The sequence below is a fragment of the Pogona vitticeps genome, chromosome 9, assembly GCF_051106095.1.
Source record: "Pogona vitticeps strain Pit_001003342236 chromosome 9, PviZW2.1, whole genome shotgun sequence".
NCBI classification, from domain to species: Eukaryota; Metazoa; Chordata; class Lepidosauria; order Squamata; family Agamidae; genus Pogona; species Pogona vitticeps.
Window position 1 is genome coordinate 21,839,358 of NC_135791.1, and position 14,862 is coordinate 21,854,219.

Genomic DNA, 14,862 nt, shown 5'->3' on the forward strand with positions numbered 1-14,862 from the left:
AGCTTGTTGAAACCTTGTGCTCGCTTGACACTGGTGCATGTCACTTTTTAAGGCTTTGATTCTCAAGTGATCTTGTTTCAGCAAATGGATCTGTGATCCCTAAACAGCAGGGAAGCAATGCTTGTTGATACAGGCCTCATCTGAATGACTTTTTGCCCCTCGCTACTGCTGAGAGCCAAGTCAAATGTTCTAAACTACAGATGGGTACAAACCACTGCTTTGGTGGTTTGCCTTTTGGATGAACAGGTGTTCATGCTTCCCTCCCCTGCCTCCTCTGGCGCGCGCCCACTCAGAGGAGGAGGTAGGGCAGGGAAGCCCAGAAGGCTGCCTCTGAAAGGGCACCTGCTAGAGGAGGCAGGAAAGGGAAGTTGGAGCACCCATCTGAAGGATGAACCATTACTATTCAAAATCCATCTGTATTCAAAATCCTTGGCTCTTGCTTGGCACTGGCTGAAGTCTAGTAGTGAGTCACAACTAGAATAGGTCCATTGACTTAATTGAACATAGAGTTGACTCGCTAAATCTCAATTCATTCAACTGGCCTGTTCTAATTGCAGCTCACGATTAGATTTCAGTCTCTGAATGGAATGTTGCTGGGAGACATTGTCTTGATCTCTAACGTGACCTACGTTTTTGTTTATCTATACATTCTTTGATTACAATTTGCTGAATCCCTGGCCAGCGCGGCAAGTGGCCAATTTGGCCAGGGATTTGAGTCGCCATACTCCAAAAAGATTTCCAGATTCTGAAAGCTGGAAGACATAAAGTGACATCCAGCTACTGTTGCATTTCCACTTTGTTTTCAGAAACGTTGGAGTCTGAAAACAAAGTGGCGATCCAGACCCCAAACTTTCTTTGTTTGCACATTTGTCTGCATAGTTCTTTCAATCCTGATCGGTACAAAGACAGAATGCATTCTTAGTTCACAGAACTTGGTTTTTCAATTACAGGCTAATGCTCAGTATAACCAGTTAGCATTTGTCACTACCGCAGAGGCTTATAGCATTATAGTTATCAGTTACCAATCTATTAAATAATGATATAAAATAGTGGGAGAATGTTGATGTTATGGGGGGACACTGTCTTTATTATTACACGTTTTACTTCAGTCTTTTAAAATATATAATCTGTCTTGACTCATCTCCCTTCCTCATATGAAGATAACTTATTAAAAAAAACAGTGGGGTTATTGCTGTTGAAAATGATGTGCAGACTCGTGATCTATTCACTCAAGGTAATATTTACATTCTGGTATCTCATCAGCAAATGCTTGGGTAAAAAATCTCCAAAATAAGCGCACAGCTGTCTGAGCAATAGTCAGACCTCACCCTTCAAACAGGGATGGAGAATGTCTTGCCCTCCAGATATGTTCTGCACATTCCTATTTTCCTTCACCACTTGGAGTTCCGGAATGACAATATCTGGAGATCCACATACTCTCCATTTAAAAGAGGTGACTATCTTTTGATCTCCAAGAGGCCACTTCAAAGCTCTTCAACTTTCCAAGATATAGTCAGATTACTAGAGGAAAAAAACCCTGTTGATTCAAAAATGAGTAATGAAAAATCCAGGGTCACCCATCTATCCATCCGCTGCACAAATTTGCTTTTTACTCCAACACTATTGCCCCATACAAACTATTAGTTCATACAATCAAGTAGGTCATAGTTCAAATCAAGCCTAAACTATCTCTGGAGGCAAAAATGTTGAAACTGAGGCTGTCTTATTTGGGCACATCATGAGAAGGCTGGATTCTCTAGAAAAGATAATAATCATGCTGGGAAAGGTGGACACCAGGTGGAAAGGAGGAAGATCAAATATGACATGGACAGACACCCTAAAGGAAACCACAGGCTTGACTTTGCAAGAGCTGAGTTGAGAACATGGAGATCACCACTAATCAGAGACAAACTGATGGGACATAACGTTACTCCACCAATCATACAACCTCATACTTGGTCACTTCACTCAGTATCAACCTTTTATTGTTTCCTTATTAAAAAGAGAACATTGTTTCATTTGAATGTTTAGGATCACATTTTTATACGTCATGTGCCAACAAGAACTACCTAAAATATGGTGTATGCACAATGATTCCCAGATCATGACTGGTCTCCTTGAAAGGAGACCAGAGCCGGTTCCCCCAATTTAGCCCTTGTATCACATTCACAGTGTTTCCATTAATCTCCAAGTAAAACGTCAACTGCATTTGAGTATAGTGTGTGGAATGCGGACGAGTGTATTAAACACCTAACAATAGGTGCTTGTTTATCAGTTACTAAGAAGCAACAATTGGGTTCACATTATAGTTGTACATCAATCATCTTGTTAGTAAACTATTCCAGAAGCTAAGTTTTCTGTCATACTTCTCTGGAAAAAAAAAATGCTTGTTTGTTGTAGCCCTTAAGTAAAAAATGGCAAGCTGCAAACAGGAGTACAGCTTCTTCCCTACCAAAGAAAGAAAACATACGTTTTCCTTTAATTAAGGGATAGGCAGCTTGCTGGTTTCCACCTATTATTGGACTGCAACTCCCGTAACAACTCACAATGGTTATTTTGGCTGCTGGGGACTCACCATTTCATTTGTGGCTCACGATTTCATGAAGGCCGCAAATTGCTGAACTCTGCTTTAAGGGGAAGGGAAACATACACTGCTACTTTATTACTGGAAGCCCGGGGGGGGGGGGGAGAGAAGAGGAGAGGAGTAGATCACAAGGATAAGTTACTTTAAATATCCAGCTAACCTAAAAAGATCAAGAAATATGGTCCAGTGTGTGCAGGGCTGTCAATGATAGGACCTTTGGGAAGTCATAAATTCACAGGATCAAGCTGACAGCACATCATGCACACACAATGTGCACAGGAATGCACAGCTCATGTGTACAGAACAAAATTAATTAAGAATATTTTTAGGAGTTATAGATATCTAGTTGAACTAAGTAACTGCTTTACCTGAAAAAAGTCATGTCTTGCTTTTGGGAGTAACAACAGCCATGTATTCTTTTTTTTAAAGCCAATTTAACTAAAAATGGCTGGTGTCTGTCTGGCCTTGGATTAGCTGCCCAGTTCCGTGGCATCCCCCAAAACAAAGGAATGGCAATCCACCTCGGAGTATTCTGTGCCTCAAAAACCCCGAAAAGGGGTGGCATAGGTAAGAAACTGTGATGATTACTAAAAAAAAAAAAGCTAGACCCTCTAAAAGGTGGCAGCCTAGCACAGGGAAAAGAGGCTGTTGGATACCTAAAAAAAAAACCTAGGCATGTCTTTAGTAGGATACCAGGAGGAACTAAGCTGCAAGAGTAAGAGAATGTAACTTTAAGAAGGGGTGAATTGTAGATTCAAAGGTTATCTCTCACAGAAGAGGAGGAAAAACTGGCCTGTAGCAATGGTAAAGAATGCTTCCAGTTGGTTGACTCCCAGTCAAAAGAACATGTGTAAGTACCCCCCTCCTTAACAGATTTTCTGTGGTAGTAGAACATGGACCATGTGGCCAGAAAACATTACAGGGTTACAAATAAAAGACAGAGCCATATAGATCCCTGTAAAATTCCATCAGTCAGAATGCCTTGTCTGGAAACAGTATCTAGATTGCCGCAAATCCAGATATTTCTTTTCATATAATTTTGGGGAACATACATCAAGGAGTTTAGACCGGGAAGCCATAGGGACAATCACACATTCAATGAGTCCAAGATTCATTATCTGGAATATTCACAGTTGAAGAGACTGCTTTCAAACCCCTATTCTGGACAAAAGCTATGTATAATCCAGGGGAGGAAAATTTTTCAGCAATATATTAAATCTTACGAGATCCATAATTCTGCTGATGGAATATTGTGTTCAGGCTCCAGAAGCATGCCGCCTTTTTCTTTCACATATTCAGTTTCATTTAGCCGAAAAGGGCAAAGATAAAGCAGTCAACAATTAATCACTGATTAGTCTCCTACATCATGGTTTCAAGTGCGTCTGTGCAATTACGAAGTGCCTTTATGAAAGCAGACCATTGCTGCATCTGAGTTCTGCTTCCCCGATAGGAATCTACAAGGGCACAGTCCGATTAGAATATATGGCACCCAAGTTAGCCCCTTCTGGGTTCTTGGTCAGATCACTTACATCCCTACCTTCTGATAAAGGTAAACAGTTTTCCTGAAGGACTCACAGAACTCCAAATCTCTTTCCTCTACCAGCACCACAAAATAAAAAGGTTGTGGCAACAGCAGATCTCATCTGTCCGGAAAACCCCCAAAGCATTGGGAGTTTGCTGACAGGAGCTTCCCAATAACATAAGCAGCATCAAATCTGGCAACAAACTCAGTGGAAATCAGCACCTTCTAAACAGGGAAGTTCCCCTCCAATTCACCAATTGTTCTTGCTCTCAGGAAAATACCCCTTCACACACACCCCTGAACAATTCCTACCTGAAACAAAACCAAGCACAACCTTTACTGCACGAGTAGGCTTTTCCTTCCAAATTCCCAACCTAAATAATACAGTTCCTTTAGACATTCTAGCTTGGAACCTCACACAGCAATGCCTGTCATCTTTCTGCCTCCGTAGAATTCATCCATATAGTGACAGCAATTGCTAGAGCTCCCCACGGGCATGGCGGATGTAATGTTCATGCAACCCCGCCTCTTGGTTAAAGCTCTCCCCACACTCCATACACGAATAAGGGCGGGAGGGCAGCAATTCCTGAGTCTGCTGATGGAAAGCCTGGTGCCGGCGCAAGTTTGAAAGCTGTCGGAAGCTCTTGCCACAGTCCGGGCACTGGTGAGGCAAGCTGTGGCCAGCAGCATGGCCCAGGCGGTGATGCTGGAAGTTGACCAGCTGGCCAAAGCGGCGACCACAGTCAGGGCAGTCAAAGGAGGGACGCATGCAGTCAGAAGGTGCTGGTGTGTGACGCCGCTGGTGGCAGATGAGAGCCCGAGAACTCTCAAAAGCCTTGTTGCAAATGAAGCAGACAAAAAGGGCATCGCGCAGGTTGGCCTGGACAAAGTCCTCCGGGTGCTCCCGCTTCATATGCCGTTCCTTGAACTTCTCATCCGGGAAAGTGATTAGGCAGTGAAAACACTGATTGGCACCTAAGCTATCTGGAGACAAGAAAAGACAGAATCAAAGACTGCCTAACAGAACACATTTCTTCTACATATTTGGATACTACCTCTACCTATAAACATTGAAATTATACAATTACATTCAAAATGCAGTACCATATAATAAAAACTTTTAAAACACTGAACAGTGTATTTTTGTGAATATCACTGTGGAGAAAGGATTAGACAGAGCAAGGTCAGAAAGTTCACCTTCCTAGCCATTACATTATCATCCAGAAACATTCACAACTTCTTCCTTCCCACTTTTTAATGACAGCAAAAGCATAAATGATGCTTCCATGTAAATTATATAGTTCCATCCTCCCCAACCATGGACCAGTTTGGGGGGGGGAGCGTGACACGCTCATGAGGGGGCATGGCATGCTCACGCAGGGGGCAACACGCTCGCACAGGGGCGTGGCATGCTCAAGTGCATGCGCAGGGGGCGCTCGCGTGGGGACAGGCCACGGACCGGTGCTTGGTTGCGGACCAGGGGTTGGGGACCCCTTACATAGTTAAGACAAAACTTAGGATATGTAGGGACTTGGGTAATGCCTCAGGTGGTAAGCAAGGAAGCTAAAGTAGCTATTTAAAATGCAGAGGCTGCAATGCAAAGAACAAAAACCTAAGTCTCAGGAAGCCACAGTTTTCCACACACTTATTTCAGAGTGCTAACAAAACAAAACAAAAAACATAAAAAGAAATGTTATGATTCCTTTCTGCCACTTTTTAAACTGTTATTTAAACTAACTGTTGTTTAAACTAACCGGATACAATTGTATATAAAGCTCTATGAAGTCTTCAATTATATCAAAAGCAAGCCGCAGGACTCACAGATTATACTATTGCTAGGAGATTCTTCACCCTTGCCGTGTGGGCTTGGACAGACAGAGGGCAGTGTTGTAGGGTTCTCCTCAAGGCAGATGGATTCTGATTTGCTGGCAGACCGATGCTCCTGGATCTGTGAAGTATCTAGACCATTGCAATCCAGCACATTTTTAAGAGGCCGTTCAGCCATCAGTGGTTTGCTAATTGTGGAAGATTCAGCCATTGCTTCCTGCAAGAATTAAGCCAAACAGTTGACCCAAAATATCTACTCTCGCTATCTCGTATATGCTTCAAGCTAATCGAAGTGCAGGGTTCTACTTACATTATATTATTAAGCTCTGGCAATTATAACAGCCGTTACCATGAAGCAGCCTTTTAAACAAACATTTACAGAAATTCTTTAGGAATGATTTATAACCAGAGCATTGATTAAGAATAACAGTTCCTTAATACACTATAAACATGCATTGGCTTGTCTAATGCCAAGATGTGTGTTGCAACCATCAATTTGATAAATGTTGAGTTATTTAATCTAGTCTATCTTTGGTGTTTACAATTCCACCCACAACAAGGCATACTGCATGTATGCACCTGAAACGCTGAGCAACGCTTGATGTACAATCAAAAAGGTTTATACAAATGTTTATAATGTATTAAGGAACTGTTATCCTTATTGTGACTGTGCAGCAGCCAAAGCAACAATCTGTCATAGCCTAAAGGTGAAAGGATTTGCTTTGGCTGCTGCACATTAACATAACTATCACGCTGCAGATGGTTCCCCCCTCCCCCATAAGTAGCTTAGTTCCACTCCAAGCTTACTTTCCAGCAGACATCCCCTCTTTACTAACTGCAAACTGTCATTCCCCTTATACCATCCCTGAACGTGTTTTTCTTGCTCCAGAAGATGAGGTGATCCCAAGTATAGCTTTTCCAAAGTATAGCTTTCCCTATAATCACACCAACCCACCACAGCCTACAATAAGAGGGTTTCCTTATCTTAAACCACAGTAGCAGATCTACCACCAGCTTCAAATGTGTGTTTGGTGGCCACATGGGACAGGGCCTTTGATGCTGCTCCCAGGCTCTGGAACTGCACAGGAGGACAGGCTGGCCCCACCTTTACTCTCCTTCTGCAAGCAGACAAAATATCCTTCTCTTCAAACAAGCTTCCTCTAAGTCAGTGGTTCTTAACCTTGGGCTACTCAGGTGTTCTTGGACTGCAACTCCCATAAGTCTTCACCACCAGCTGTGCTGGCTGGGGTTTCTGGGAGTTGCAGTTCAAAAACACCTGAGTAACCCAAGGTTAAGAACCACTGCTCTAAGTGACTGGCTGCCTAAAAAAAAAAAGGGGGGGTAACGGATAGTTGTGCTTTGAATGTGGTTTACTGTTGGCTTTGCTTTTCAGTAGGGTATTTGTTCATCCCTTTTTAGTATTCATATACTCGTTGTTTTTAAGTTCTAATATTGTCTTTTAATGATGTAACCCACCCTGTGTCCTTTTAAAGGAAAAAGGCAGGGTAAAAAAACAACAACACTCTAAACAAAAATGAATACATTAAATAAAAAAAGGGTGCTGACCCACCTCCCAGCCATCTCAAATCCTGTCTGCCTGTCCTACCAGAGAGGCAGGACCCGCCTGGCCCCGTCTCCACACTCAAGAGTGCCCAAGGAGTGTGTGGGGTGCCCGTCCCAACCCACTAACCCCAAAGAGCGCCCACCGCCCCTGTAGGGAGTCCCTTCCCCTCCAGAAGGGGCTGCTCTCCCTTCCCTTTTACGCCTCAACTGCCCAGATCCTCCTCCCTTGGAGGCCACGGCTTCTCCCTTACCTCCGAGGCTGGCCGCTCTCAAACCGTCCCGGCTCTCCAAACCACCAGGCGGGCTCCCTTGCCAGGCCTCCTCCCGCGCCCCTTCCCCGCCATCGTTACTGAGCCGCCTCCCCCCTCGCTCGCCTTTTCTGTTTCCCACGGCGCGCTTCCCCGCCCCTGCTTCCGGGGGCCGTTTAGGCCCCCTTTTCCCAGCAAGGCCCCAAGCGGCGTTTCCTGTAGGGCGCCCCGTAAGGCCCGCCTGAATAATATTTCTAACCAGTACGCCCGTTACCTTGTTAAGCCTCCTCCTTCTGTTTTTAACCCGGAGGAAAAGGAATTATCGGTTGACCACGAAGGTTTCGTATTTTCTCTCTATAGCAACGCTACTTTTCCTGTCAGGCACTTTCGTAGCTCCCCCTGCCGCCGCCATAGAAACGGCGCAACAAGACTTGGGAGCGACGAGTCTAGTGTCCTAGAGCGCCCTGCCTCTCATTCATAGGCTTGATGGTTCCCAATCTATGAGTTTTAACCGGCCGATAGGACGCTTTTAAAATGGCGTTCCACGCATGCGTATTGAGTGGCCTGGGCTAGCAATGGGAACCCTAGACTAGGGCATCGGCGCATGCACCGGCCCCTCAATGGAAATTAGCTCATTCATTTCAGTATGCAAATCAATTCCCTTTTCTTCCCCACGGTCTGGTCTCTTTTGGACTTTTAACTGCAGCACAGCAGAAAGAAATTCAACCGATGAAGCGTCATCCAGATAAAACTATGGGTAAATCTTCACCAGTTGAATCTGCGCCTGTACGTCCAGTTGTCAAAGCATCCAGGAGCCTTACAGGCAGAGGGGAGAAAGGCAAACAAACCAATTACAGAAATTAATAGGGACATTAATTTCTCCATCTGTGTGGTTCAAAAGTGGAAGGACTGTCCTGACTCCCAGGACAGAAAGTTAATTTTAAAACCAGCAGGTAAAGACCAATGACAGGACAAACGCTGCATACTCAAGCACTCAAAGTTATCAGACTAACAGGGCTATCTCTTCCAAAACTATAAAGTTATCTGTTATTCTTTTCTGAGGTGTTCTTTTTCCAATTTGTGATGGATGGTGTTTGACCATGTTTTGTTTATAAAGCAGCCTTGTGTGTCGAGCCAACTTCAACCTGTTTGGGCTTAGTATTAACTTTTTTAAAAGCAAACATAAAATAGCTGAATGAAAACGGAGAAGGGAAATTTATAGGAGCATGACATTCAATAAGTCGTTTGACCTGCCACACAAAGAGCTGATTTTGCTGTTTGGGTAGCTCAAGGAACTGCTGTGACAAAAATGTTTTAAAAGTGTAGCGATTTGAAAGATTTTACTTAACAAATCCACATTTAGTTCTGAAGAGGACTACATTTGATCTTTAATTCCAGAGTAAATGACAGCCATAGGAACGTATGTCTCATTCAGCTCAGTGGGTCTTTCTTCTGAATCGACACACATACAATTGTGTTATAAAGAATGCAATGCAGTCCTATGCAAACACAGAATAATATATAGAACCAGGCTTTTTGAAGATCAAACCAGAAATGTTTACCTTTTCCATGCTTTTGGAACACAGATGACCTTTCTCTTTAGAGAAGCTTTCTCTCAGTGACTGGCTGGGTTTTTAAACTGATTGTTTTACCTTACTTTATAAAATGTGTTTTGGTGTTGCTTTTGTTCACCATATTTTAGCAGAGTATTTGCTGATTTTTTATGTTTGTATTTGTATATTTACTGTTATTCGCTTTAAAGAATGGCTTTTAATTATGTAAGCTACCTTAGGTCCTTTTTAAAGAAGAAAAGCAAGGTAAAAGTATAGCTAGTTAGATGACAGACAGATAGATGAAAGAAAGTAAGAACGATTAAGTGTCCTGCAAATTGGGCCAAAAAGGCACAGTTTGCTTTATTTGTATCACAGCACTGCACAATTTAAAATTATGGATGTATGTAAAATATAGGAAAATTTAAAACAATTTATAATGTAAAGATAATTGGACTATTTTTGACCAAAAGCAGGCTACTTCATGAGCATAGTATTGGCATACATGCAACCCTATTTGATTTGCCACATGCATGCTAGGACTCCCTACCCAAGTGTGTTACCTAAACATATTGACTTGCCTGTCAGAGCAAATTGGCACTACAGCGCAGAGCCAGGTGAGGTCATTGTATAAGCTGTGTAACGGTAGACCAAACCAAACTTTCTTCATCTACATTACTTTTGATTCCTGTTGGCATCCAATATTAAACAACTCAGATTCACAGTGTGATGAGAGATGAAAGCAAAAGTCGCTCCCACCCCCGCCTCATAATTTAGCTACTTCCAACTATCAAAAGCTAAGATTGTAATGCCTCTATAATTGTTTTTTTGGCTCTACAGGAAATCACATCACTAAGGGGTAATGAAGTCAGCCACTCTGGCTTCCTGCTGTGAAGTGGCTGTAAATAATATATGATATGCTCTACATCGTTTCTTTAGTAGAATTTGCTGTTCATAATGGCCTTGGCTATTAAATTAAACTACCATCCTGCCTCTACTTTATGGGAGGGAATAAAGCTGTTCCCTTTGTACGTGGGGGGGGGGCAGATCTTCAAACTTAGGTTATGAGTCTTCATAGGACAGATGTTTGCAAGTCTTTTGCAGCTAAATCAGGCACCACAAGATTCCCCCCCCCCCAGTCACAAATACAAAGGTGGGCACGATAAGAAGTCATACATACAGAATCACTTTTATTAAACCAGTTCTCCCAGCTACTGTGAAGAGAGATTGTTAATATCATGATTTATGCTGAGTGGATGCCATTTTTAGGAGTCACTCGCATAAAAGCCACACACACGCACACACCCATGCATGCGTGTGCATGCACGCACACGCACACACACACAAACAATACAGCCTCAAGTTCAGCATGGACCATCCTAGTGCCAAACATGATGACAATGACCACGGGCACCCCCACTGGGGAGGAAACTGTCTAAGCCAGGGCTGAGCAGCCGTGGTCCTCCAGATGTCACTGGACTGCGAGCCCTACAAGCTTCAACTAGCACAGCCAAAGGCGAAGGACAGTGAGAGCGGCAGTCTGACAACGTCTATAGGTTCACAGAGGGCGCTGGACTAACTGTATGAGGGTTCAGGGATACAAGATGTCGCATACACGGATAAACGATTCCAACCCATCCCTCCTCTTCCAGGCCTCAGGGGAGGTCTGGAATAAATCTCTTGTGGTTCATTATTTAGTGAAAACGAGCTAGACGCTCAATACTGCTAGTGTTTCTATTGCAAGGGCTCCCTTCGGGGAATTAAAATGCTAAAGACCCATGGACTCTAGATCTGGAGTACCTTTTCCTTCAGTTCAGGGGGAAGGGAGCACCCCTGCAAGCGCATGAAGGGTTTCCACAGGTGCTACATCAGTTGTAGGGAAGGTACAATACACAGCAAGGGCTTGCTCTAAGCATCTGTGTGTCTTTGCCCACCCCACAAGGAATATTCAATTGAGAACTATAGATAGAAACTAAAAAGGGGGGGAGGAACTCTTTTTTTTAAAAAAAGGTGGAAGTTTAACTTCTCAGAGTCCCAGCCAGACAGTTTCCCTCAGGAGGCGCCACCGATTACAACGGGGAGGGCAAAACAAGGTGAGGGTCAGAAAATGATCTACAGCTCTCCACGAGCATGGAGCATGTAGTGCTCATGAAGTTCCGACACCAAGCCAAACTCCCCTGAGCACTCGGTGCAATGGTACGGTCCATCGGCCCCCTCTGTGTCCTGATCCCCATTGGCTTCCCTGGGAGTCGGGGAGGGCGGGACCTTGGTGCGGGGAGGCGCTGGGGGGCTCCGGCGCCAGCCCCGTTCGCAGCGATGACCCTCCAGGGTGGCGGGAGAGGCAAAGCCCAGGCCGCACTCAGCGCAGATGTAGTGGAAAGCTCGGCCCCGACCCGAAGCGGGGGCCGTCTGCCCTTCCCAGCCGTCAGGGTTACCGGGTAAGATCAGAGGTGGAGGCAGCTTGGAGGAAGAGGAGCCACTGTGAGGCCGTTTGCGCCCCACGTGGTAGCTACGGTGCACCTTTAAGGCCCGCGAGGTGCCAAAGCCGCGCCCGCATTCGGGGCATTCGTGCCATTCAGGACTGGGAGCCTGGGAGGAACTCAGCCGATCCTGCCCAGCTTCTCCGCCATCCTCTACCAGCTCCCCGATGGTCGTCTGTGGCTCCTTGCTCCGGGGGCCTGTCGGAAGGGAAAACACACAGTGAGTTACAGGCACGCAACATCTTCAATAGAGCTTAGGGGGAAAATTATTTTGGGGATACAACCCCACTGGTCATGCCGGCTGGAGGATACTGGGATTTGTAGCCTAAACAGTACGTTTTCCAAGTTCTTCCCTCCAAGCTGATCCACCTCGACCCTCTAACCTTGGCGTGGGAAAGGCATTCCGCCTGTTCTGATGTTCCACAATTTCAAAAGGCGACATTGCCACTTTAACACGCCGCACAGCTGAACTGCTGGAGCTATGAACGCGCAACTGAACCTACACTTAGGCTACTTTAAAATCGTAAACAAATGTCAACCTTTTAAGATTCTGCTCTGTTAGAATGAAAAATTATAAGAGCCCAACCCTTTCCCAACATACTACAGAGGCCCAGAGCTAGAGAAAGTTATTTTTTTGGACAAATGCTCCAGAAATCTCCCCTGTGAGAACAGCCATGCTGATCCTGAAGGTTTCTGATGCTATAGGAGCAGGGAAAACACACTTTCCCAGGCTCTGCACTAGTCACTTCTAATCCTTTTGAGTCTCTGTACCTGGATAGCCATTGGCAGACGGGGTAGGGGGGCTGCTATTTCCAGAAGACACTGAAGTTGCTTCAGATTCCTCCTCTTCCTCTTGCATGGTGGACACACCTGGGATGGAGGCACAAATCAACAGCCCATGACTGCCAAAACCTGTATTGTAAAGTTGTTTGGAAGACTTATGAAAAACGACAGATCGCAAGAATCATTACTCTCTCCGGGAGATGGGTTATAAATCTATGTACTGATCAGACTCCTATTCATGTTCCTGTAAGGTTTGCGTAAGCTGGCCAGATAGCTCAATGGTTTGGATATCTAGCTACAAGCCAGAGGTTGGGAGTTCAATTCCCCACTGTGCTTCCAGAGAGAAGAGCCAACATATGTAGCCTTGGGCAAGCTGCACAGTCCTAGAGCGTCCCAAGGAGAAGGGAACGGTGAAACACTTCTGAATATTTTCTACCTGGAAAACCCTGAAGAGGGTCACCATAAGTCAGAACTGAATTGATGACGCATGATGAGTAGTAGTCCAGATAGGCGGGGTATAAATCAAATAAATAAATAAATAAATAAATAATGTTTGCATAACTTGCCATGGCCAATTCAGGCTCCTTGTCGTCTTGTGTGTCTAGTGATGCATCCAATTATGCAACCGAGATGAGGTCAGTGCCCCACCAGCTAGCCATGACAACTTACGAAATTTGATGCAAACATCCGTAAGGGTTGCAGCCACAATGAATCTGAATGTTTGGGGCCAATGAGGCCTCAAAAGGCAGGATGGGTAGACATAAACTGGTGGAATTTGTGGGCCAAGGGAAGAGAACACCTGGAAGGCTGTAGGTGCCCACCACTGGGCTGAAGAGATCCCCACTGGACTCCCAGTGCCATACACTGGTCATACATTAAGCATTGCCAGATAAGAACAGTACCAATATGAGCACGGCAGAGGTAACAGAGCAACATGTTTCTACTGTCTCTACCCCAATGATGCTATCAGTGATCATGCATCCCAAGGGTGAGTGTAGGTCACTCAAAGTCATTTCTCAAACCTATGGCTAGGACAGCCAAAAGGATCTATGAAAAAAAGTATACAGTATAGGAAAATGTCAGAGACTGGAGGAGATAATGCATGAAGAGAAGAAAGGAGAGTATGATCCTTTATGAAAACAAAATACTGCACGGCACCCCCTAATGTCCTAACCAAAGTGGTACAGTCAGTGCAAAAGTTATCGGTGACATAAAACCATTGCTACCGGCTACGTGGTCTTTCCACCCTGGCTGTGGACCAGTCAGTCTTGCAAAAAAGAAGAAGAAACTTCAAAACGACTGCAAAACGGTTGAATCATTAATCCGGCTTTTGTAAGCGATCCAGTTTGTGGCGGATCCAAGGAGGAGACCTAGAGGAAGGGCAAGACCCCCCCCAACACACACACACACACCTGTTCCCTTCCCAGGCTTACCTGGCAAGTCTCCCATCTCAGGGCAAATCAAGGCAGCTCTTTCTGCCGACTCCGATCAAAACCAGGCAGGGCTTAGGGGCAGGAGGGAGGGGAACTGCATGCATGCATGCATGCATCCCTCCCCTCCAGCCCAACCCAGCCTCCTCCCCTCGCTACACTTTGCTCCCCGGTCCAGGTCACCTCCTCCTCCTCATCCTCCAAGCCAACGTCCTCAGAGCTCCCACCTTCCACATGTTTGGGGCCTTCAGACATCACCCACCACCTCCACCACCTGCAGGAGGAGCAGAACCAGAGGGAAGCTTTGCCCTAAACTACCCCCCCCCACCGCTCCCAAAAATCCAGGGGTGACGGAGAGGAAGAGGCCGCCGTGGGGCAGAGAAGAGAAGGGTGATGGGAGCTGTTGTCACTACATGGCCCCCCATCCCATAATTTTCGGGGAGGGGGGGAACCAAAGATCCTGGCCACCCACCAGCCTCTGTGCCAGTGGGGGGGGCAGAAAGAGCCCGATCCCATCATGCTTTGCAACTGAGCGGACCATAAGGAGAACCTACAATCCCACAATGCACTGCGATGGGGGGGAAAGGGCATAGGGACCAAGAGGAGGGCAAGCGTGGGGGGGAGGGGAGGAAAACTGCCCCTTTCCCATAATACTTTGCACATTCTAACACTCACCGGTTCCTCCGGATTTGGGGAGGGGCGGCCCAGTCCCCTCTGGCCACAGGACCCTTCCTGCGCAAGCGCAGACGGAGGCAGGGGGCCGGGCTCTCCCGACGACGCTCGCTCCCCCCCCCCGCGCGTGCGCGGTAGAGCGGCGGAGGCGCACTCGTCCGCCCTCTCTCTCTCTGCGCTTGCGCGAACCTAAGGCCGCCCTC

The 14,862-nt window shown here is 45.8% G+C and overlaps 2 protein-coding genes across 3 annotated transcripts; both read right to left on the bottom strand.

The window, feature by feature from the left end:
* Positions 1–1,963: 1,963 nt before the first annotated feature.
* Positions 1,964–8,040, bottom strand: LOC110090694 (uncharacterized). Its single transcript, XM_020814448.3, has 3 exons — positions 8,019–8,040; positions 5,928–6,150; positions 1,964–5,090 (listed from the first exon to the last, which is right to left on the bottom strand). Exons 2-3 carry the CDS (start codon positions 6,142–6,144, stop codon positions 4,585–4,587), a joined length of 723 nt encoding a protein of 240 aa, XP_020670107.2. The 5' UTR covers positions 6,145–6,150; positions 8,019–8,040; the 3' UTR covers positions 1,964–4,584.
* A 2,424-nt stretch (positions 8,041–10,464) lies between these two features.
* LOC110090693 (zinc finger protein 629) lies at positions 10,465–14,577 on the bottom strand. Of its 2 annotated transcripts, none has more exons than XM_078380318.1 (3): positions 13,991–14,577; positions 12,546–12,686; positions 10,465–11,972 (listed from the first exon to the last, which is right to left on the bottom strand). In XM_078380318.1, exons 1-3 carry the CDS (start codon positions 14,004–14,006, stop codon positions 11,407–11,409), a joined length of 723 nt encoding a protein of 240 aa, XP_078236444.1. In that variant the 5' UTR covers positions 14,007–14,577; the 3' UTR covers positions 10,465–11,406. The 2 variants fall into 2 exon arrangements, with proteins under 2 accessions (XP_078236444.1, XP_078236445.1); XM_078380319.1 differs by having other exon boundaries at positions 12,546–12,644; positions 13,991–14,565.
* Positions 14,578–14,862: the final 285 nt, after the last annotated feature.